Here is a 24,081-nt window from a genome sequence, read left to right on the forward strand (position 1 = left end):
TGTGCTTCCCAAAAAGACTGTATTGTAAATATCTCCAGGCGTATCAGGGCTGCTCCACTAGAAGGCTCTACTTTATTTTAAACTTCAGGTTGCCCTCCACTGCATCAGGACAAGATGTTCGCCACACCCATTGAGTTTGAATGACAAACAGCTTCCTGGTTCTTCAGTTCCACACAGATAATGCGCGTGCTGGATAAATATAGATTAAGAAAGCCAGTGCCTCATAGTTAGGGTGTAGTCTGAACTAACGGGGTTGTAAAGCCGGTAGTTATTCAACTAGACTATATAACCACATCTTAGTTCCTAAATGGACAATTCCTTTGTAATCTAAAACGAGGAGTTGAATATCGACCTTTTATTGTATTGTATTAACGATGATGTCCCCGTAACACTTCACCAATGTGTTCGTACAGGAATTTAGGTCTGTAATATTTCAATAATAAACCTCTAAAAATGATCATCGCGAGGATATTGATTTTTTCCCCATTCGCCTATAATTGTTGAATTGTTTTTCTCCAGCATCGCTGCTTACACACCGTTTGTCTTGAATGTGAATCTCAATCGCATTTCTGACGGTGCTCTGAACCGGAGAATCTTAATGTGTTATCTCATCCCTTGTTCCTGAGGAAGAGGCGGGGCGGGGAGGAGAGAGCGCAGCGGGTTGCAGGAGGGAGGGGATCTGGAGGGGAGAAAAGGCGGAACAAACCGGTGTGCTCCGATAAATGCTGTAGCTGCTCGCCCGCACTGCAGATTAACTCTTACCGTCCCGGGGAGATGCAGCGAGACATGGTGAGTGGATTGTTTTGTTGTTTCCCCCCTACTGCATGCACATGGCTCGGTTGTTAGCACTGCGGAGTGAGTGGTGCTGGTCTACTTCCCAGTGTGGACAGGTGATGCTGGTATTGAGCATCTTAGAGCCACCAACAGCAGGATTCTCACACACACACACACACACACACACACACACACACACACACACACACACACACACACACACACACACACACACAAGAACACACGCAGAGACGCTGATGTTTAGCAGCTCGTCTCCGGCTGACTATTCTGGAGCTATCCGCCACTCAGGTGCTGAAACGGCTCGTCGTCTGCAGCCAGCTGCGGTTCACTGCAAAGCAATGTCTCTGGTGGAAGTGTGGTCCTCCTGGTTGCGATTATCCCAGAGTCCCGGACTCTGAGACCTGTTAGGGTTCAACACGAGTAAACTAGAACATAATGATCCTCTGATGAAATGTCCCTGCAGTGTTCCTATGGGGACTCACTGGCGAGTCAAAGGTGAGAAAGAAACAGTGAGGATACTCCATAGTGGTGTTGTATCTGTATCTGCATCGTTCTCAAATGTCTGAGAACGAGTGTCATATCCAGGAGCCCGGACAAAGTTCTTCCATCTACGGCCATCATCTAATTAATAAGGAATGAGTGGGGTAGGTCTCCTTCAGCTGTTGTTCTGGAGCCCAGCTCTTATCTTTTTTGTAGCCGTCTGTGCTGCTTTTAGCCAAGCGGGATGCTGCATTTAGCCAAACAAATGTGGGATTCTCTCTCTAAACACTGGTAGCATCGCCCCAACTGAAGGACATTATCTGGCTTACAGACAGACAGCAGAGCAGCTAGAATGTGATGCTGCCCCTTTAAATTTAAATAATGCAAAGTTTGTTTCCTCTTTCTTGAGACAGTGTTTGAGGAGGTGGAGAGTTATCTTGAATGTCACTGGACAGGGTATGTATGGTATGTCATGAGGGACTCAGTTATAACACCAATTATTGCAGGTTGTCGGCATTAACACATGCAGCCTGGAATAATTCTTCTGTGACCATATTTCAAAGAAATCCTCTCTTTATGATGTTCTTCGCCATGTGTGTGAGAGTCCCCTGCTCATTAAATAGCAAGTTTCAGTCCTAAAGATATTAAGTACACCTCGATCAGAGGGCTTGGCCTTTAAAGGATTTCATAGATGTGCGTTTTTGCATCATAAGAGGACATTTAGAGGAGGGCAGAGGGAGCACTAGGGAAATAAAGTAAAAGGGGAAGAAGGAGAGCAAGAGGGTGAGGGTTGTTCGCAGGAAGGGCCGATGTACTCCTAACGGAGGACATTCACCTAACCTTCAAGCCAAACGAGCATGCAGCAGGCGCCAATTTACTGCACCATGCATATATGCATGCTGCATATGCATGGTGCAGTAAGAGTGTGGGTTCACCTGACATCCCAGTGTGAACACGCTGTTCCACAGAGATGATAGCATAGTCAGTGTCCAAAAATAATTAAGGCAGTTCGTCTTTTAAGACAAAACAGAGCGTTCGTCAAAAGCACAGAATACATTCTGTTTTTTTAGTGAATTCCAAGTTAGCAAACCCCCTCTTCCAGAAAATACATTTGCCCTTTAGTGTCCTTGCTCGATCAAAGGCCAACACCCCCTGAAGATACGACCACATTCACACACTCCACTGGTCACAGAGGGAGGATTAGTCATCCTCGGCCACATAACTGCACAATACAGGACGATGGATGGGAACCCAGAGCTTTCTTAAGGAAGTTTATTAAGGGTTTATTTAAAGACGGGTGTACTAATTACCTATTGTGTATATGTTACCACAAATGGCATTTTCAACTTTTATTAAAAACAACAAACAATGTAACATACTGTCCCATCCTAACTGGTTATCTTTTCTTCCAGGAAAGGATTGGTCAGAGCTTCCCCTGTTCGAAGCCTGTGTAACAACTCTTCAAGCAGCAATCACTCTCCCTGGGGATCACAAGGACGCTCCTACACTCAGCCCATTCCTCAACCTGCCACACAGAGAGGATGGACTGAGGAGATGGGGCAAAACAAAAGGATGTACATTAAAGAAGCCGAGTGAGGAGAGTGCTTCTGAACGCCATGCTTGTTCTTCTAAATGAGAGGAGCCGTGCGAAACTGTTGCTGTAAAACCCAATGCTGTGAACACAGACTTACACAATATGACCTGCTGCCTTTCCACACATGGTGACAGAGGCTGAAGCTGGCCACACATTTCTCTGTGTGTGTGAGATAATGAGTATTTAACTTCAGCAGGGAGTCTCTTGTCTCCCCTGCAGTCCAGAGAGAGGTTGTTGTGCGCTCCCTTTGTGTTTCCGGATGCAGAACATCCTCGATCAAAACTTAGACATGGCCACGGCTCTACTCGCCGGTGAGAAGCTGAAGGAGCTGATCCTGCCGGGTTCCTCTCAGGATGAGAGGGGCGGGTTGCTGGCCGGCCTCATGGTGCAGCTCAAACTGGAGCTGCCCTTTGACCGTGTTGTCAGTATAGGGACGGTCATCATCCCCATCCTGCTGGTCACCCTTGTCTTCACAAGGAACTTTGCAGGTGAGACTTCTGCCACTAGAGGGGGTTCAATACCACAGTAAACTGTCAAAGCGGTAGCAGCAACTGTATATTTCAAGTAAGCCATGCACTGCTTTTGTGTCTTCTGTGAGAGACAGTGATAAGATGGGATGTAAGTAGCACATTAGGCATTAGGAAGCTAGAAAGGGCTAGAAAGGCTGAAGGCCGACTGGAGATAGGAGGGGGAAGAGTAAGGTTAGAGGGCCGACAGTGACAGGAGAAATGTTAGTTCGCTGCTGAGTCAGGCTCTCTGCATAGCAGCATTAACCATCTGGGACTGGGCGTTTAAGTCCAGCAGCAGAAAAAAGTTATTCGGTATTTCCTCACTAGTGCGTTTCATCATCATATTTAGGGCTTTGCGAAACATATTTTGAATGACTCAGCATCCTGCCCTCGGTGACTGGGTCAAACTAATGTAATTGCATATGTTGTCCGACCCAGGAACATAAAATAATACACACTGATTTTTAATCTTCAGTAAAAATGCTGAGTTTATTTAGACAGCAAGTGAATCCTTTGTAAGATTAAAGGTTAAAGTAGACCTGCTGCAGTCCTGAACCAGAGAGAATTTTGACAGGAAGAGGTGCTCTTACTTCCTCGTTATGAGCTTATGCAAATCGTCATTTCACTTTGGGCTGAACAGATGAATGATTCTAGCAGATTCTCGGAAATGCAACAGGGGTATAAAAGAAAGAATGAAACAAATCACATAGATGAGAAATATCAGCTCGGAAATGTGAATATGTTGCATTTAACACAAAATCCACATTTGAGCTATTATCTTAAGCACTGTGAAATGAAGACGAGCTCTAACGTTAACTCTGTTTTAAACATCTGTTGCACTATGCAGAGCTACTGAATGGTTACATTTTGACCCACAGTATTCAACGTAGTTGTGTGTATACAGTTTTACGGTACAATGGATGACGGATGAACAGATATTTAAGGTATGTGAACCTTCTTTCACTTTCAAATAAGTGCTAGATAAAATTGTTAAGCAGGGGGATAAGTTTCAACCCGTCTGTTTGTCTGACCTCATCTGTTTTCATATTGCCAGTTCTTGCCAATAACATTCAAGAAAACAACATCATAGTTGATAGGAGTGAAATTCTAAAAATAGGACCCAGGGTGTAGCAGATAATAGACTCAATTTATATTATGAGCTATAATCATCCAAATGTTAAAGTCATTTTTGGGCTGATTCTTTCTATCCATACTTTCCTCAGAGGAATCCATATACTGTTACACACCACACAACTTCACCAGAGACCAGGCACTATATGCAAGAGGCTACTGCTGGACAGAGCTGCGGGATGCTGTACCTGGTGTGGAGTCTCACCTTTGGCCTTCACTGTTTGAACACAAGTTCCTGCCCTATGCCCTGCTGGCCTTCGCTGGAATCATGTACATCCCTGCTTTGGGCTGGGAGTTCCTTGCCTCTACGCGACTCACTTCAGAGCTCAACTTCCTGCTTCAAGAGATTGATAACTGCTATCATCGAGCCGCTGAGGGCCGAGCCCCAAAGATCGAGAAGCAGATCCAGTCCAAAGGACCTGGCATAACTGAGCGAGAGAGGAGGGAGATCATAGAGAATGCAGAGAAGGAGAAAAGCCCGGAGCAGAACCTGTTTGAGAAATATTTGGAGAGACGGGGCCAAAGTAACTTTCTGGCTAAGCTATACCTGGGACGCCACCTGGCTATTATCTGCCTCAGTTCCATCCCCATTTCCTACCTGAGCGCATACTATGCCCGCCAAAGGCAGAATGAGTTCACCTGTGCGCTGGGTGAGCCCCCAGACATTAGCAGCTACTACGAGCTGAAGCTCAGGGTCAACTGTAAGCTGCCTGCTGTGCAGCTCCAGCGCATCATGGCTGCAGTAGATATCGCTCTGCTCTGCACCATGAACCTCATCATCCTGGTGAATTTGCTGCACCTGTTTGTGGTGCGCAAGTCCAACTTTGTATTTGACAAACTGCATAAAGTTGGTATTAAAACGCGGCGACGCTGGCAAAAGTCTCAGTTCTGTGACATCAACATCCTGGCCATGTTCTGCAATGAGAACAGGGACCACATCAAGTCGCTCAACCGTCTGGACTTCATCACCAATGAAAGTGACCTCATGTACGACAATGTGGTCAGGCAGCTGTTGGCTGCGCTCGCGCAGTCCAATCATGACGCTACACCCACTATGAGGGACTCGGGGATACAAACACTCGATCCAAACATGGACCCCTCTGATCTTGGAGTGGGAGAGATGGCCGGGGAGCCGCTGGTCATCAAACGGCCGCGTAAAAAGATGAAATGGATCCCGAGCTCAAATCCTCTTCCTCAGCCGTTCAAGGTAAGGCCTGAGTTGCGATTCAGAAGAATGAATTCAGTATCAATGCTAGAAGAGGAAAAATAAATTCTACTGTACTCTTGAAACTACAATCACTTGTTAACTGCAGCACAGCAGTTCATTTGAACATGGACTTTAGAGGAAGTGCCCTCAAGTTTAAGCTGTAAAATAATGACCTGTATTTGCATTTTCTGTCCTTTGTAAAGGAACCTCTTACCCTGACGCGTCTGGAAAGTAACACCAAACCTGAAAAATCCAAACCAGTCAGAAGAAAGACAGTGGCAGACAGCTTCATTGCACCACTTCTGGATACCAAAAGCACACAATATCCTGCAATAAAAGGTATGCAGTGCTATGAATAGCAAGTCTGTGAACATATTTATTTAAAGCTGTGCTCATCAATATTCTTATATTAACAATGGATCAAATGAACAAACCTAGAGACAGTTATCAGCAAACTTTGCAGTTCCTTTCGGCTCATCGTTCAGCTAATTAATAATAATACAACTCATCTTTCATCAGTGTTGTTCCCAGAAGCACACTTATTTGGATGACCTGTTTTTTTCTGTTTTGTTCTCCTTTTAAGTCAGACTGTTCATTTTGAATCGTAGATTTGAGTGGGATGGAGAAAAAGCACACACGCAACTTCTCTCTGGACGTCCACCCGTACATGCTGACCATTCGTAAGCCCAAGGTGGAGGCCACAGCCGCGGAGCCCCTTCCCTCAGAGCACAACATGGATACAATGTACCTTGAAGGCACACACACTATTGTTCATGTGTCTGGTGCCATTACAGGTAAGTCTGATCTCTCCTTAACTTTGCGCTTTCTGGTTCAGGGTTGAATTCATCACAGTTCACTGGTCAAATATTTATATCTAGTTGCACTTATAAATGCCTGCAACCACCGCCTGGTCCAGACAATAGGCATGATATTGATGACATGTTGTTATATCTGGTAGACTTGCTCAATGAATATTGCTAATGCTGCCTTCCATGATGGCCAATCAGTCTTAGCATGCAAAATGTACTGACCTTAGAAGGGGACACAGAGCCTGTTTTCACTTGATAATTCGATGATCTGCTCTACTTTCCTTCTTGTCGCTTCAGAAACAAAGGTTTGCTCTCCAGAATCGACCATCACTGCCTTTCCTATGATGACACTACCCACCACAACTTACATAAATGGCGTGAGCCCGAACCCTCCCTCCAGTGAGGACCCCCTCAGTCCCAAGTCCTCTCCTCCTCCTCCTCTTCCTCCTCCACCTCCTCCAAGGGAGCCTCTCACCCTAATGGAAAAACCTGAGTGCGACCCACCACCCCTTACTAGAGCCCCTACACACCAGCTGCTGAGTATACATCATACTCTCTTTGAGGAAGAAGAGGACGAAGAGCACCGTAGGGACAGACTTGCAGAGAGACCCGGGGAGCTCATCGCTGCTGGGGAATGTTGAGGGAGGAGAAGAAGAAGGACACTTACACTACACTCTGCGAACACGACCACCATGTCAATCACAGCTATCAACAGCCACCTCTACTCTTTAACTCACACACTTCTGTGATGGACAGTGAGGAAAAGACATGGAACCAAGCAAGCAGGCTCAATTTTTAGATAGGAAAATGACTCAGTGAGGATAAGACACACGTGTGTGTGTTTGATAATGTTGACCAGAGTATTGCGGTAGGTTATGATGTCACATTCATGTCTCAGGATGACTGTGTACAGCTAAACAGCCTCCAATGAAACCAGCAGTGATTCAACAGGGTGCTACAGTGCAGGGTCAAACAGCTATATTTAAAAAGGCAAGGATGAGAAATGAATTATAAAAAGAATAAAAGATACACACTTTACAGATGCATATCTGCAAAGAAGACTAAATGTATTTTAAACACATATGATAACGCTTAGTCCCTTTATCCCAATAGCCAAGTAGAAAGGTAGCTCACGCAATACAGTTGAGATCTGCACAATTAATATGCAAAAGATCACAATACATGTGTGGCAATAATGTATGCGCTTGCAGCATCATATTTCACAGAACGCTATACGTGTATAGACACTGTATATGGTGTGTTTGTGGGGTGTTACAAACAAATATAACACACGTTCCATGGCTTTGTCATTTCCATATTACCGTTGATTAGGAACGTGTATCAGATCTTGACTCGACTATTTGCACGTCATAAATAATAGGTCAATTGGCACATTATTAAAAGGAAGAGCAGAAGAACAGAAAGGGCGAGGTTGTAAGGTCACGTGCGACTACAATGCTGTTTAGAGAAACTGACAGAATTATCTGACCGGTACCAGATATCTATGAGAGAAATGCAATGATGTGGAAGTTTTCTTCTCCAAGACTTTGATAGCAGAGCTCTCCAATATGATTAACGGAGCTGGACTCAAAGTGTGTGACTTTTGTGTTCTGCTGGCTTCTTGTGGGAGTGCTGTGATGTGAAGTGATGAGTAGATGTTAAATCATGCCTCACCCGAAGGTTTAGTACATGATGACTAAGCTTTTAATTGCCATCTTCGCCACAATCTCAACTTCTTTCGATAGTTCTGTCCTGTCTCACGATGTGCCAACATCTGCTATAAGAAGGAATTAATAGTTATAATAGTTGGTCTGTTATTTGTAGTAGAAATCAAGGTATGTTAGCACATTTCACAGGGAAAGAGTGGACAAGGGGATGGGTGCCTATACCACAACCTCTCCATACACATTTCCTGGCAGCTGCATACATGATACGTGCACTGACATAAACCAATATGACATCTACTGTAGAAGACATTAGTACTGTGGTCAGGGGCTTGCCGACATGATCGGTAGACCTATGCATACTGTTCATCGTTTGGGGCATTCAGTAACATTTTCCCATGACATCTTACAATTATCTTTTGGTGGAGAGTACAAATGGTCCACTTCGTTGCCGTGACACTAGTTCGCGAAAACTCCCCTTGTTAGACTGCTCAAGCACACGAAATGCATCCAAAAGCACTTTAAGACTTGTAACACGAGTGTGTGTGAGAGCATGGTATAAATGTTGAAACACAGCTCTGCTTATAACCGATTTTCTGTGTAGATTTGAACACTGACACAGTCGAGCACGTACATCTGTGACAGTCGTAATGCTCGCGGAGACGTGGAGAAGAGTCCAGACTTTGATTGTACTGTGTGAAATGTCATAATGGAAAGTGATTAAAAAACATTTTCACTTTAAAAATAAATGTGCGCGTCCCAGCACTTGTGGACTACATGTACCAGAATGCACTGCGGCTGTCAGATTCAGCCGAGCACTGTAACGCTGCTGCTGTACTGGCGAGGAGCACACCGACACACAGGCTGGCTTGCTCAGTAAGTTGTGGATATTTGTTTTGAGACAACTACTGCGTGTGTTACCAAATATCTTGTACTTGATAATGGCGGCATGTGTTGTTGTGAAACTGTTCGGTTCCAACGTGTGTGATTTGACGACGTTCTTACCAGACTTGCTAGCTTACGTTAGCTTGAATTAGCTGTTCTCGTCATCCGGTAGCGAAGTAACCAAACAGACGAGTGCACAGGAAATGAGACATCGCTGTACCTGAACGTAACGTTAGCTAAGTTTGTAAACTGGAGTTACTGCTTATTCAGTTGTGCAAACCTACTTTTCCCGTTAACGTCGTGTTGCAATTGTTAGTTACGTTTAGACGTAAAGCAACGTCATCAGTCTGTAACGTTGTACCGCAGCCAGCTGTGTCCGTGAACGTCTCACTGTAACACATGTCTGCATCCTCTGTCACACGCAGCTTTCAGTGCTTCAAACATGGACCAAGACAACAGTTCAGAGGTTTGTAACTCTTACAATTATTGTGTGTGTGTGTGTGTGTGTGAGAGAGATGTAGCTAGCTATATATGATGTCCTGCTCACACTGGGTAAGAGGACACATTGCTCAGCTTAAGTCAGTTGGTATGATGCAACGTTAGTCTGTAAAAATACGTTATTCTGTAGTTGTCTTTTTTTTTTAAACCATTGCAATTTCAACTCTTCTCTTGATCTTGTACTGCCATAAATATGCCCTCTGTCTAAGATATTGTTTGGTGTTTTTATGTCTAACAGGATGAGTCAGTCAGCCCATCGGAGGACCCATCAGAAGAGGAACTGCCTTGTCTACCTTCAGGGCAATGTACGTTTTATTTTAAATACAGTGTGTATGCTGAAAGATGGTGTAGTACCTCTTTGATTGTTTGGCATGTCTCTGTTACACAAAAGATAATATGTTAAATATTTTTTAAAGTTCAATTCATTGCAACACCATTTTTTTATTTTGTCATTTCTAATGTAAATAGTAATGGCAATCTTACAAGAGGATATGCCCTATGCTCTATACAAGAAACTTAAACTTAAAACTTAATTCCATTTGTCATATTATATACATACATGCATACATACATACATGTATGAAATTTGGCCTCTGCGCACTTTAGGAGCAGTGGGCTGCTGTGAAGCGCCCGGGAGCAACTGGGGGTTGAGTGCTTCATCGCTTGGTACAACATCATGTTCCGTTTTAACATTATCTTTATATCACAATCCAAATCATGTCAGACCATAACGAGGGCTGTATATAATAGTTCGAAGCTTCATTTATAACGTTGACATTCAAATTGAATTATTATTATTAATAACTGACAGAAACTGTCTTTCCTTTCCTCTGTCACTTTCTCAAACACACTGCAAAGCGGTGTGTTGAAAAAACAGATGTAATCATTTTCAAAGATTCACAACATGTTTTTATGCTTGCCGCAGGGAGGCTCACACCTGTTTTAACAGGGCAGCCTTGCAGCAATCTCACAGCACCATAAATTAGATTTATATAACCACATTAACAAAAAAATATTTTTTATCGGGGTTGATATGGTGAGTAAATATGATTTTTTTTTTAAAAAGACAACGGAGATGCGGGGTGTCAGATCCATGGGAAAAAAAACTCAAACTCAAACTCGTTTATAATTAAGGATTTAGAGTTCACTTGTCAATCATGCTGATTAACTAGGCTCAGCGGGTGGACAGCTCTCTAAATGCACAGCTGGGCGCAGATTCTAGAGATTATTTTATCATCATTGATCATCTCTTCAGTCATTGATATATGCAGCTACGGCTTATCGCCATAAGTGCCGCCAAATAGTTAGAAACAAATCTTTGAGATTGTAACTGAGTAAAATTCAATACTATTCAAAGTTGCTTGGAAATGGAAAAAATATTCTCCCTTTTAATAACTGTCTTTGTTGTTCCTGTGTAGCGGACGGTGAAACAATGGAGCTGCTTTGGCAGTTGCGATCGCAGCGCCGCCAGTCGTCCCCTGAGCTCCCAGAGACAGTGACCCGTCTTACTGCCCCTGATGGCAGCCTCCTATACCTGGTGGGCACTGCCCACTTTAGTGACAGCAGCAAAAAGGATGTGGCCATGGTGAGCCAATGAGAATTTACAACAGGATTTGTACACTCGACTATGCCACTGACACCCTTTTCTAAATCGTGATATGCTGTGAATTGTCAGTGAAATAATGGCATAACCTTCTGAATGTGGAGAAGTGCTGTAGAGTAGCACCTTGAAGATTAGTTGGCCCGTCTGTATATACTGTAAGTACAAGATTGGCATTCCTCTTTTGCCAAGCGTAATCTTGTCTTTTGTTGCACATTGATATTTTTTGTCTTTATTTCCTTTCTCACTGCTCTCTCACACTTTGCCATTTATCTCGTATGCTTTCTTATTCTATGTCTGTCACTTATCTCGCATACCCACTCTCTTCTGTGCCTCACTCAGACAATCCGCGCTGTGCAGCCAGACGTTGTGGTGGTGGAGCTGTGCCAGTACAGGGTGTCTATGCTTAAGATGGATGAGAATACACTGCTGAGGGAAGCCAAAGACATCAGCCTGGATAAGGTTCAGCAGGCCATTAAACAGGTCAGGCTTATAGAATGATGGCAGTTGCCAATGGGGGTATTTTGAAAAACAGTAAGAGCAAATATAGCTGTATGTTCTGATTAAGGCAGTAATGGTGTGGTTTTGATATTTGAAAAAGCTTTAGTCCTATGATGGGGAGAAACGGTAAAGGGGATCTCTCGTTTTTAAATTAATTTATCTGATGCACAAGCAGGATTACTGTAAGTGTTAGAGCTTTAAGTCTTTGCACCTGTTTTGTCATCTTGGGTTTTCTAAAACTATTGTTTATGTAAGCATGCATAAAACCACAGAATGTGCACTACCATCAGTGTATTTAAAAACTCAAATTTTAAGTATGTCTGTCTTTCTGTGTGCCTATTTTAGAATGGGCTGATGTCCGGCCTCATGCAGATTCTCCTGCTCAAAGTTTCAGCTCACATCACAGAGCAACTGGGTATGGCTCCTGGAGGAGAGTTTAGGGAGGCCTTCAAAGAGGTAAATCATGCACAAAACACATGGAACGATCATTACCATAATAACAAATGAAAAGCCTTGTGTACTGCTGGCCGCAGCCTGAGGTAGCCAGTTGAAAAGTGGCATGTTAGACGATCGCTCATATGTGACATTAAGTTCCAGCCTATTAATTAAAAATGGTGAACAGACACTTTAACTGGAACTAATTAGCTGCAGTCATTATAGTTAATGGACACCCTCAGGTATTGGGAATCGAGTCTTTACTACTCTACCATGTATGTTGATGGATATAGGTGAATAGGTTTCTGATTTTCTTTTTTTCCCACACAGGCTGGACAAGTGCCATTCTGTAAATTTCACCTTGGGGACAGGCCGATCCCTGTGACGTTCAAGAGGGCCATTGCAGCTCTCAGTTTGTGGCAGAAGGCCCGTCTGGCGTGGGGTCTTTGCTTTCTGTCAGATCCAATCAGGTATATGTTCACTTTTTGTCACACCAAACTGTGTTGTGAGACTGTCTTTCTCAATATCTACCCACCACATGATCCCGTGCACGAGAAAAGAGTGACATTTAGGGGTATTGTTGTAGCAGTGGCAAACATATTTGCTTTGAGCAATTGTTGCCTGGAAGAAAATGCAGCTACAGTACATGTAGCTGCATTCATAGCGGTCTGTGTAGAAATAGGGATTTTGCGTACATGCAACAATTTGTTGAACATCTTTTAACTCTGATGTGATGTGTTCATCTTTTAACATCTATTCGATTGAGCCTGTGAGCCTTGATCGGGACCTGAAAAGAATATATGCTTAAATGAATGTTTAATTTTCTCACCATTCACTAAAGCTGTGCCACTAATCATCTCTAGATTTTGCCTTTCTAGAAAACATAATCGGTTGACAATGCTGTCTAAAGCTCCTCAATGTAATCGTTACCCAAATGTGTTAATTTTGCATTAAGGGACATTAAAAAGAGACTAATTTATCCTTACAAATTATAAATATTTAAGAATAAGTGTTGTATACACTTTTTTCATAGAGATTTCTTTTATTAGTGGATGCTAAAAAATGCTTCCAAAAACATGATTTTGAGAAAAATACGACAAGTCACTGTTTGTTTGTTCCTCATTCTTTACTTAATACAGAAACATGTCTTCCCCTTCCTATGTGACTACCGCCGACTCTGTTTGTCATGTTTTTAGTAAAGAAGACGTAGAGAAGTGCAAACAGAAGGACCTGCTTGAACAGACCATGTCGGAGATGATCGGCGAGTTTCCCGCTCTCCACCAGACCATCGTGGCTGAAAGAGACATCTACCTCACGCACACCCTCCGCCAGGCTACGCGCTGTGTGGAGCCACCCCATAATGCTCAGAGTGCGTATTCAACTGGTGAATAAGCTCGTAATCGCATTGTCCATATTTGTAGATTTTCAGCTTTCTAATCCTGTTCTTTCCCGGTTGGCATGTATGTGCGTTATAGGTATTGGTTGATACATGCATATATTTTTTATTCACATACATATTATTGTTGTTCTACATGTGTATTTTATTGTTCTTTTTAAATGTTTTGTGAGAATTGTATCTGTATCGGAGTCATCAAATGTGTTACGAAATGATTGCGTAATCAACCAACCGGTAATGACAGCGTGGTTTGAATGCTACAGATGCTACAAAAAGGTGACATTTTTTACTTTATTTCACAGAAACAGTGGGACATTTTTTCCCCTGTTTTACTGAGCTTAAAAATTAATTTTGCATTCATGTTGTGACCACAGGAATTCATGCTCTGTGAATCGTATTGTTTATATTCAGCAGTGCATTTTGTCAGGATAATCTATGCATTGTCAAATTGGGTGAATCCAGACAATTTAGGGCCGGTTTGTCATTCATACTGAAATCTATCCCTAAAGTGATGGATGATTCATTTGGTCAGTTGACAGATGACCTGTGGTTTCTTACATATTGATAAGAAATATAAAGAATATGTGGTTGACTGTCACAGAATATTTTCCATTCTCTTTTCTTTCTAGAAGTGCCTGCTGTGGTGGTGGGAGTTGTCGGGATGGGTCACGTCCCTGGCATAGAAAAAAACTGGGAGAAACAGCTCAACATACATGAAATCATGATGTGAGTTCAGGAAGTAATATAAACATTATTTGACTGTTTCTTGACAATCCCACAGCTGCTCATTCTGTCTGTCTGTCTCTTCCTCAGTGTTGCTCCTCCCTCACGTTTTGGCTGGGTGCTGCGCGCGGCCGTAAAGGGTGTCGTGGTGGGAGTGCTTGGATATGCCTGCTACCGTGCTGGAGGGAGTATAGGTAGAGCCCTCCTGTCTTTACCTGCAGTCCAATCTTTACTGGAGACTCTACGGCCGCCCTGTGCTCTCAGCCAACAGTGACACGACCTTTGACTATTGAAACAATGCATTTTTCACCAGTAGCCTTAAAAACCGGAGGTGAGGCTGGAGGAATGGTTTCACCAGTCCACACTCTGAACTAACAAGGATTTCAGGGGGTTAAGAGCCTCCCAGCTCGCATGTCCCTGTAGATGCAGCAGGGCCGTACTGCCAAATAAACCACGACAGTACTCTCGTTTTCTTCCAGATTTTGTGAAAATCCTGCATTTTGTAAGGTTTACAAATGCCAATAATATCTTGTGAATGCATTTCCAACTCCCCCACCTTAACTTTAAATGAATACATTTCTATTTGACAAGTATCATCAGAATCATCTTCAGTCACGTGCCCTGATGTGACTGAGCCATTTTCCAGGAGGCACTAACGCTGTACTCGTATTCCTTTCTCCTTTCTGGTGCCTGACAGCAATTTCGGTAATTGGCCCATTTCAAGTCCAGCATTTTATAAAAGAGTCATGTACTGTATGGATGGGGAAAAGAAAGTACAATATCAAGTCAGTCACTATACTCGTAAATACAATCTAGGAATAATCTTGGTGCATGGAGTGACCCTTTTTATATGAGATAAATGTCGGAATTCGAAGGCTGATCGTCTTCATTTAAAAAAAAGCTTCTATTTGAAATGCACATCCTTACATATGTACGTAAGACAAAAGTATTTCCCATGTGCACGGTCCTGTCCACATCAACAGACAAGTGCCTCATGTGGCAGCAGTAAGGGCTAATGGCAAAAATATGTATATGCGTCTTACACGTACTACAACCAAATGGTCAATGCAATTTTCTATTATTCTGTCTTTATATAATTATATGATGGACTTTTTTTCTTTTCTTTTTTATAAATCCAGTTTCCCTTAAAATTGCCCATCTACTTTGTGTGATGCAGGATGCAGGCTTAATGTGCCTCAGGATGAGCAATGCATTTGTCTTGTATATTTAATTGTATCGCAGTATAAAGCACGCATTGGCTTGAACCGGCTCTATCTGTGAGTAAGTTGTTCATACTTGAACCAAAATGATGCATCTTGTACAGAAAGACATCTCTCAGAAACCTCCACATGAGAACATCTGTAATTCAGCGCACCAGCTGTTTGTACTTTTATGATAAATATCCAGTTGGATCGTTGAATTGGATAGAGATGATAGAAAAGTAATTGGTTTATTTCCTTCCGAGTTTTCGAACTTGACTGTAATGATTTCTCAGCAGAACTTTGTGATTAGCTTGTTTTGACTACTGTGACAGAAAGAGATCGTTTAGGTTGGTCAGAGTTTGGAGGTAAAGCCTTACACTGCTATCGCTGCTGCCTTTGACCCTCAGATGACCAACACTAACCTGTATCCACAGTACAGAGCTTCTTATTGCACGTGTACAAAACAGAAAGACATCCCGGGAGCTTCATGTGGAAGATGACCTAACAAATCAAACGTTCTGAAGGCATTAACAAGTCTGCAATGGCACAAACCAACATCCTTTTCCAAGTATTCCTTATCTTACTTTTGAGTGATTTTATGTACAGTACTGGAATTATTCAGATTTAATTCTAAGAGCTATGGCAGTAGATCATTTGCTGTCTTTTGTTTGTGAAATGGTCCAATGGACTAATATGGGACTTGAGTTAAAGAAGCATTACCACTCATAAAGTCCTCCACACATCAAACTAACTCAGATCTGTCTTCCAATTGATGAACCATTTATCTTGCTTAAGAGATGAGGATGTTGGGAACAGCTGTCGTCGTGACTCCCTCAGCAGTCTAACGCATTCTAGCTTGAACATTATGTGTCTGTCTGTCTCCCATGTTATGTCCAAAGGTTTATTCTATTGTATGTTGGAGAATTGCCAAGAGAAAACTGTATGAATGCCGGTATTCACTCCAGGATTTGTTTCCCTGTGTTCTTGTGTGGTATTGTCATCGTCACCAAACATTAAATCCTAACTTCTGTAATGAATTGTGAAACCATTTTAAGTAAAGATAAACTCTATTTACTTCATGAATGTTTTTTTTTTAATGCCCTGTTGCTTTACATTAGCTGCAAATATGTTAATGCTCTCAGTGATGATTACATTTACTAGAGTCCAGTTATTTAATTTTATTAAAATGATGTATGTTGCTGTATGTTTGGGTTGATCTAGGATACGATAGAACTGATCTTGAAGGAAACTCTTGTGACAGAGATTGATTGAAGATTACAACAGAAGAGTTAGAACAAACTATCGAGGCAAAATATAAACAAGAGTGATACGTTTTAAGTGTAGTAATAATAATAATACTTGTTGTTTCTATAGCGCTTTAAATGGTACTCAAGGCACTTTACATAGTAAAAACAGAAAGAATAGAAGTAACTAGAAAAAGCATTTCCTTCAGAAAATGCATTGAAATGCTAAAATCTGGAAAGTTTGAAGCTGAAATATTGTTTGAAATGGCTGAAAACATCTGAAAATACCAAAAGGGCAAACTTCCTGCTGAAATGTGTTGAAGCACAAACAGTAGGAGAAGCAGGATCTGAGGTAATAGTAGCAATAGTCGTAGAAGTAGTAGTAGTAGTTGTTGTAGTCACAGTACCAGCTGCAGTAATAGCAGCAGTATTTCAATCAGGAGAGACAAGTGGGTGAATAGTAGTCAACGTGTATGTACTGCCAGATGATGTGACCATGGGTTACGATCAACCATTTGGCACTTGAACTCAGCGGGGAGATTTGAGATCGTGCTGTATTTGCCCTGAGCGGCAGCAATAAATGAATCCCCCCGAGGAGTCCAGACACTGGTGGTGGTGGCTGGAGATACGATGGGCTGCCGAATTTGAAGAGGTGGATGGAGCTGGGGAGGCGGAGGGTCGCATGGAAACGCAGCGGGCGCTAGAAGCATGAATACGGCATATTTAGGAGAGACGGCGGCAGCTGATAGGCTAGCTCAGAGGGCGTGGCTCTGTGCTATTGGCTCGCGCCCGGCTGTTGATCAGCTGGTAGTGACGTAGCTCCTCTGATGGTGACAGCCGGTATGGAATGAGAGCTGCAGGTGAGGGGGTCATACAGGTGGGCCTAGGAGCCTGCTGTGAGGGGGTGGTCTTCCTGTCTGAACTTATGCTAGAGCTTCATTAGTACCAGGAGTTGCAGTAGTAACTAGTACTACTACTAGTACTAGTAGTAGTACTAGTAGTAGTAGTAGTTGTTGTTGTAGTAGCAGGGATAGTCGTAAAAGCAGTAGTAGTCTCAATGCTGTTGCAAGTATGAAGCATACAATGACCTCATTAAGTTTTATTTGTTTACAATTAGATTACTATTTTGTGAATCAACAAGTTTGAAGTAATTAAAAGCAATATATTGGAAGAGATCATATCAAAGCAAACAATACTAATATCATAGATTAATAGAAATCACTATATTTCAAAGAGGAAACAAATTATAAATAGAAAAATGTTAATAAATAGTTCTGTAAATTTGCATATATATTTTGGAATGGAAAGACTGTCTTAATGGCAAAGTAAAAAAATCTTTTCTTTGCATATTTTATTTTCCAAGTAAGGATGACTTATATAAATTAATACATTTAAATGAATTGAACTTAAATGAAGTGGAAAGCCTCTGACCAGAGATGGACGAAAAATAACTTCTGGTACGCTGCAAAATAAACGAGAGGTCGAGAAACTGGTGAGGCGTAAAGATGCAGTCCGATTCATGCAGCCACTGAGAGGAACACCAGCTTATTGGGAGAAACCCACAAGAGATCTTTTTGCCATGATCAGACAGTTGGGAACTCCCACATTCTTTTGTACGTTTTCTGCAGCTGAGATGTGTTCGCCTGAAGTGATTGAGGCAATAAAAAGACAGCAAGGTGAAGAGGTCAACTTTGAAGGACTCGACTGGTCAGCAAAGTGTGACGTACTGAGAAGCAATCCGCTGACAATAATGCGCATGTTTGATAAGCGTGTTGAGGCTTTATTCAGAGATTTGATCTTATCTCCTGCACGGCCTCTCGGCAACGTTGTTGACTTCTTTTACCGAGTTGAGTTTCAGCACAGAGGAAGCCCACACTGTGTCAGCACAGTCTGATCAGAGTCCTGCTCAAACACAGGTGCACCGTGTACCCATATGAGACAGTGAATGTGTGGGCTTCCTCTGTGCTGAAACTCAACTCGGTAAAAGAAGTTTAAGTTGAAAAAGTTCAAGTGGATTTGAACATTTACTCCATTCATGTTTTTTCATTTGGAAATTTGAAAAGATAAAAAATATCCAGTAAAAGTATTTTCAAGGTTTAAAAGTTGAAATGGTGTCTTTAGCTGAAAGTAGTCAGATCTTATAAGCTTTTAAATACAGTACAGTTTTTGAGAAAATCAAAGTTAAAGTCAGCTAAAAATAATTAACAAAATCTATTCATGAAGTAGCCATATGGCGAGAACTTTTCCAGCATTCACAAAGAAGAACATAGATTAGATTAGATTCAACTTTTAGATGTGGGTTCCCAGGAACTTGAAGCTGGAGACACGTTCGACGGCCATCCCGTTGATGTGGATGGGGTCATGCATGCTTCTTTTCGCTCTCCTGAAGTCCACGATGAGCTCCTTAGTTTTGCTAGTGTTAAGGAGCTTGTTATTGTCGGCACACCACCTGGCCAGGAGCTGTACCTCCTCCCTGTAGGCTGTCTCATCGTTGTTGGTGATGAGACCGATCACCGTGGTGTCGTCTGCAAATTGGATGATGGAGTTGGATCCACACACAGGCATGCAGTCATGGGTGAAGAGGGAGTAGAGGAATGGGCTCAGCACACAGCCCTGAGGCACACCGGTGTTGAGTGTAGCAGTGGTGGAGCAGATGTTGCCTGACCTTACATACTATGGTCTGTTGGTCCATAATCCAGTTACAGAGGGAGGTGTCGGTGCCCAGGTCTCCAAGTTTGGTGATTAGCTTGGAGGGGATGACTGTGTTAAATGCAGAGCTGAAGTCCGCAAAGATCAGTCGTGCATAACTGTTGTTCTTTTCCAGATGTGTGAGCACAGAGTGCAGTACTGTGAAAACTGCATTGTCTATGCTCCTATTGCTGCGGTAGGCAAACTGATGTGGGTCCAGTGTGGGTGGGAGGGAAACCTTCATGTGTGCCAGAACCAGCCGCTCAAAGCACTTCATAACGATGGGAGTGAGTGCCACAGGGCGGTAGTCATTGAGGCACGTCGGTTTGGAGTGTTTTGGTACCGGCACGATGGACGTGGTCTTGAAACATGTTGGCACAGCTGCTTGGGCAAGGGACAGGTTGAAGATGTCCGTAAATGGCCCAGTGAGCTGCTCCGCACATGCCCTGAGCACACGTCCGGGAATACCGTCAGGACCCGCAGCCTTGCGTGCGTTGATCCTGCTCAGTGCTGTGAAGACCTCAGTGGAGGAGATTGTGAGAGGCTGATGGTCTGCTGAGAGTAGCATCTTGGTGGCAATGTTCCTATTTTCCCTCTCGAAGCGGGCATAAAAGTCATTCAGCTCGTTCAGGAAGGAGATGTGTGGCGTAGGTGTTGCTTGGTCTGTAGTTGGTGATGGCCTGGATGCCCTGCCACATACGCCTAGGGTCGGTGTTGGAGAAGTGACCCTCTATCTTCAGCCTGTAGCAGTGCTTGGCCTTTTTGATGCCCCTTCTCAGGTTTGCTCTGGATGTGCTGTAGGCCTGTGCATCCCCGGATCTGAAGACAATATTACATGCCTTCAGCAGGAGCCGCACATTCTTGTTCATCCATGGCTTCTGGTTGGGGTACGTGGTGATCCGCTTCCCTGTAGTGACGCCATCAATGGTGGTGGTAATGTAATTTAAAACAGAGGAAGCATAGTGGTCAATGTCAATTTGTGAGCCACAGGTGGCCTGAGGGGCAAACGTACACCAGTCTGTGTGTTGAAACTTCCTGGAGTGTTGAGTCTGTCCCTGTTGGCCACACCTTGATGGTTCTCACAGCTGGTCTAACCCGGTTGATGAGAGGTAAATATTTGGGTTTGAGGAACACAGAAAGATGGTCTGACTGTCCTAGGTGGGGGAGGGCGGTCGCTATGTAGGCAGCAGCCATGTTTGTGTAAACCTGATCAAGAGTTTTGTTTCCTCTGGTATGGCAGAAGACATGCTGGTGGAATATTGGGAGGACTGTCTTTAGGTTAGTGATTGAAATCACCCGCAGCTACACAGAAAACATTTTTGTGTTGAATTTACTCAATTTTTTCTAGGTAAGTTTTTGCACACAACAATTTTATCTAAATCCAGACATATTGTTTAAGTAAATTGTACTAATTATTTTCAACTAATTTCAGCCTAATTTTATTTAGAATTTCTGCTCAAATATTTTGAGTAGAGGTAACTCAAATTTATTAAGTAATTCCAACTAAATGTTGTGTTCAGTTTACTCAAATGGATTAGGTATCTGTAACCATTTTTTTTGTTTACACGCAAATCAGTTTGTTTAAATTTGTACATAATAAAATTGAGTTTCATTAAATTAAATACTATGAGCCATTCTTAGTATACTCTTTTATTCAAATAAAGCAAACAGCATGTTAATACAACTCGTACTTAATCTCATTGAAACACAATGTAATAACACCATTCACTTAAACACAGTGTAGCATAAAAAACATCTTACAGTGCCTTTCATAGCAACAACAAAAAAAAACCAAAAAAAAACATACCAATGGAAGTATTCTTACATGTAATTCACATACCAATCAGCCTCTACTCCACTATAAATGAACCATGACAATGAAAACATCAGAACAGATCTGTGGAGCAATGGGAAACTAACCTTCCACACATTGTTACATGAAACAAACAGCAAGAAATGACATATTTCCACATTCTTTTTCACAACTGGATGTAAACAAATATATAACCGAGACTGTCACATCAATAAATGTCGTATGTGTACAGATTGTAAAGCCCTCTGAGGCAAATTCGTAATTTGTGATATTGGGTTATATAAAATAGATTGAATAAATGAAACAAACATCATATTTTCAGTGTGCCACATCGTTTCCCCAGTTTGATGTTTGACTGGTGCTTTTTTGATTACGTCGACTCGTGCTCTTCTTTTGCCATGCTTTAATGGCACCAGTTTACAAGAGCGGCTGAAGATTTCCTACAGTCCAGCATATATGTTGTTATTTGTTCTTTAGCTCAAGGATTTGGGGGGAAATATTTTCACCATGCATTCGAAAGAGCACTTTCTGAATGAATTCATAGTAGTATCTTAGCTCTTTGGGGTAAGCCATGATCAGAGCATAGATTACTCCCAGAATCTTTGCACAAGCTCGGGCCACAGATCCAGTTGTCGAGGATGATTAGTCCTTCAACGTCATCACAATGTCCCATTTCTCCTCCTTGTTGATGACATATGCGCATGCTCCACTTTTGCAGGTCTCTCAGGATGTCGTCTCCTTCGATATCCTGTATGTTTAACGAAAATAGGAGAGAAAAAAAAAACGTATTCATGAAATTTGTATACTTTACTGTATCAACATTGCATAATAATCCCTAAAAATATATAGTGTTTAATAAAACAATATATCTGTGAGGTGTTATTAAAGATTTACATAGGAATGACTGAGCTTCGTTCTGAGTGCCATAGGTCAGATAAGATTAAGAGATGGACTAATATTAGTTAGTTAGGGTATCTTCTTCTTTTAAACAATTTGGTTCATTTGAATAAAACACACAAATTGAAAGAGATTTAGCCTTTTCATGGAGCATGTTGTTTTACAGTTCTGGATTTCATTTCCAGACCACAAAGCCATACTGTTTTTGATCAAGTATTGGATGTCAGGGAATGTTTAGAAAAGGGTACCTGTTCACAATACTGTGCAGCCAGTTCATTTTCATATGAATATTCTCAACCTACTGTCAATTATAACATGAACTTCTGAAAATTGATGTGGGTGACATTATGATCACATAACATGTGACTGGCAAATCAATTCAAATGACTTACCATATACTCCCGAACAAGCTGTCCCTCATCCTCACCCAGGTGGATGCAAAGAGCCTTTATGCTGCGGTCACACCAAAAACGTTGCGAATATTCGCAGTTAAAATATTTCAACTCTGGCGAATTTTTTGCGCCGCCCGGCGAAAAATCACGTCTGTACATTGACTTTGCATGGGATCTACTTGCACAAAAAATGTGCACCGCTTTTGGTGTGAACACAGCATAAGGATTTAAGGTTGACATCACTTGTCTCCTGTGTAAAAGACACATACAATACAATTATTAAATACATAAATAAGTACAACAATTTCAATAAATTGAACAATATTTATATGATCTAATAACCTAAATGTACAATATAACTTAATTTTTTTAATCATCACAAATATACATGAAATTTGACCTCTTCATTTAAGATGAAAAGCGCCCATTGGAACAACTTGGGGGTCAGTGTCTCGTCAAGTAAATGCACACAGGAGGGACTTAGCCACAACTGTGTGTAAATTAACTGCCATCTTTAACTAAAGACACTTAAGAGAATTATACAACCACAGTCTGACCTGCTGGCCTTGCTCAAGGCAGGTGCTGCTCTTTCCTTTCCTGCTTGTCTAACCTGTATGCCATGGCATCGGATTTCCTTGAGTAAATGTGCACCTTGAAAATAATCCAGGCTGTAGTGAGGCAAATGGAGCTCTAATGGTAGTAGACAGGCACATTTCATAAAGTAGCTCAAATTGGTATACATATTTACCTATTGCAGGATCTTTAGATGTTTAGCTAGTTTCTGGCCAGCAACTCCACCCTTGGTCTGGAAGATAGACGTCAGTTGGGCAAAATGGCTCTCCAACTGTGCCATGAAGGTAGATTCCAGTGGGATGGTTGTAATGCGTTGGAAGTCAGCATGTAACTTCTATCAAAAAACAAAACGACAGAATACAAAGAGTTAGGCCATTGGTACCACACCGTTACAGAATATTAATCCTGAGCAGTACTGCTGGGGTCAGCATACCTGTGAAAAGTGTGTTTGTTAAATGTACTTACCAAAACAATACGAGGTCCTCAAGGAGTTAGGCCCTGTTCCACGTCACACCAACATCAGATAGAAAAAAACTGCATAAAAAATATTCACGGATTGTAAATTTGTCGACGACTCAAATCAGATCCCAAAAACTCATTTTATATTTAAATAAAGTCTCATTATTACTATAGAAATGACCAACAAAAGGCAGAAAGGTTTCTTAAATCAATCATCATTATTTACAAAATAGGTGAAGTATAACCCCCTGTACAATGTCTTGGAATAAAAAATAAATAATATATATATATTTTGATGATTAGTGTCAATTCTGAATTATTACCAGACAAAATATTGTGGGTAAGCTACCTTAGTTAATTTCAGACTTTGGTCATATATCAACCATGCTTGTCCTTCTCTACAGCGCAGCTGCAGCTTACGTTTCATTTCCTCCGTGCTTCCAGAGCTACCGTTACATGTTTAAGCTAACGCTGGCTCATTAGTGTATAAACGAGTAAAAACTACCACAAAGTGAAAAGATACTCGCACGGAAAAGAGTTGAGCAGAGCGACGCGGGACTCCGTGTTGTTTCGTTTTGCAAGAATG

General features: G+C 42.0%; 2 protein-coding genes and 1 long non-coding RNA gene across 5 annotated transcripts; 2 read left to right on the top strand and 1 right to left on the bottom strand.

The window, feature by feature from the left end:
• Positions 1-2,992: 2,992 nt before the first annotated feature.
• panx2 (pannexin 2) lies at positions 2,993-7,508 on the top strand. Its single transcript, XM_034535511.1, has 5 exons — positions 2,993-3,357; positions 4,602-5,716; positions 5,920-6,055; positions 6,325-6,510; positions 6,823-7,508. The coding sequence occupies exons 1-5, from the start codon at positions 3,129-3,131 to the stop codon at positions 7,164-7,166; spliced, it is 2,010 nt and encodes a 669-aa protein (XP_034391402.1). The 5' UTR covers positions 2,993-3,128; the 3' UTR covers positions 7,167-7,508.
• Positions 7,509-8,983: 1,475 nt separating this feature from the next.
• On the top strand, positions 8,984-16,508 carry trabd (TraB domain containing). Of its 2 annotated transcripts, none has more exons than XM_034535662.1 (10): positions 8,984-9,065; positions 9,500-9,540; positions 9,811-9,877; positions 10,991-11,157; positions 11,515-11,655; positions 12,019-12,129; positions 12,439-12,578; positions 13,305-13,492; positions 14,134-14,230; positions 14,318-16,508. In XM_034535662.1, exons 2-10 carry the CDS (start codon positions 9,517-9,519, stop codon positions 14,499-14,501), a joined length of 1,119 nt encoding a protein of 372 aa, XP_034391553.1. In that variant the 5' UTR covers positions 8,984-9,065; positions 9,500-9,516; the 3' UTR covers positions 14,502-16,508. The 2 variants fall into 2 exon arrangements, with proteins under 2 accessions (XP_034391553.1, XP_034391554.1); XM_034535663.1 differs by having other exon boundaries at positions 13,305-13,477.
• Positions 16,509-21,061: 4,553 nt separating this feature from the next.
• LOC117732823 lies at positions 21,062-24,069 on the bottom strand. 2 transcript variants are annotated; one of them, XR_004609634.1, is made up of 5 exons: positions 23,916-24,069; positions 23,502-23,570; positions 23,212-23,370; positions 22,464-22,713; positions 21,062-21,922 (listed from the first exon to the last, which is right to left on the bottom strand). It is a non-coding gene; the product is annotated as an uncharacterized LOC117732823 (long non-coding RNA). The 2 variants fall into 2 exon arrangements; XR_004609633.1 differs by having other exon boundaries at positions 23,845-24,069.
• Positions 24,070-24,081: the final 12 nt, after the last annotated feature.

Source organism: Cyclopterus lumpus, chromosome 6 (assembly GCF_009769545.1).
Source record: "Cyclopterus lumpus isolate fCycLum1 chromosome 6, fCycLum1.pri, whole genome shotgun sequence".
Taxonomy (NCBI): domain Eukaryota; kingdom Metazoa; phylum Chordata; class Actinopteri; order Perciformes; family Cyclopteridae; genus Cyclopterus; species Cyclopterus lumpus.

Coding starts and splice junctions, on each gene's coding strand:
- panx2 (XM_034535511.1), top strand. CDS start 3,129: ATGCAGAACATCCTCGATCAAAACTTAGACATGGCCACGGCTCTACTC. Junction 5,717..5,919: donor CTCTTCCTCAGCCGTTCAAG/GTAAGGCCTGAG, acceptor TCCTTTGTAAAG/GAACCTCTTACCCTGACGCG. Junction 6,056..6,324: donor ACAATATCCTGCAATAAAAG/GTATGCAGTGCT, acceptor TTTGAATCGTAG/ATTTGAGTGGGATGGAGAAA.
- trabd (XM_034535662.1), top strand. CDS start 9,517: ATGGACCAAGACAACAGTTCAGAG. Junction 9,541..9,810: donor ACCAAGACAACAGTTCAGAG/GTTTGTAACTCT, acceptor TATGTCTAACAG/GATGAGTCAGTCAGCCCATC. Junction 14,231..14,317: donor AACATACATGAAATCATGAT/GTGAGTTCAGGA, acceptor TCTCTTCCTCAG/TGTTGCTCCTCCCTCACGTT.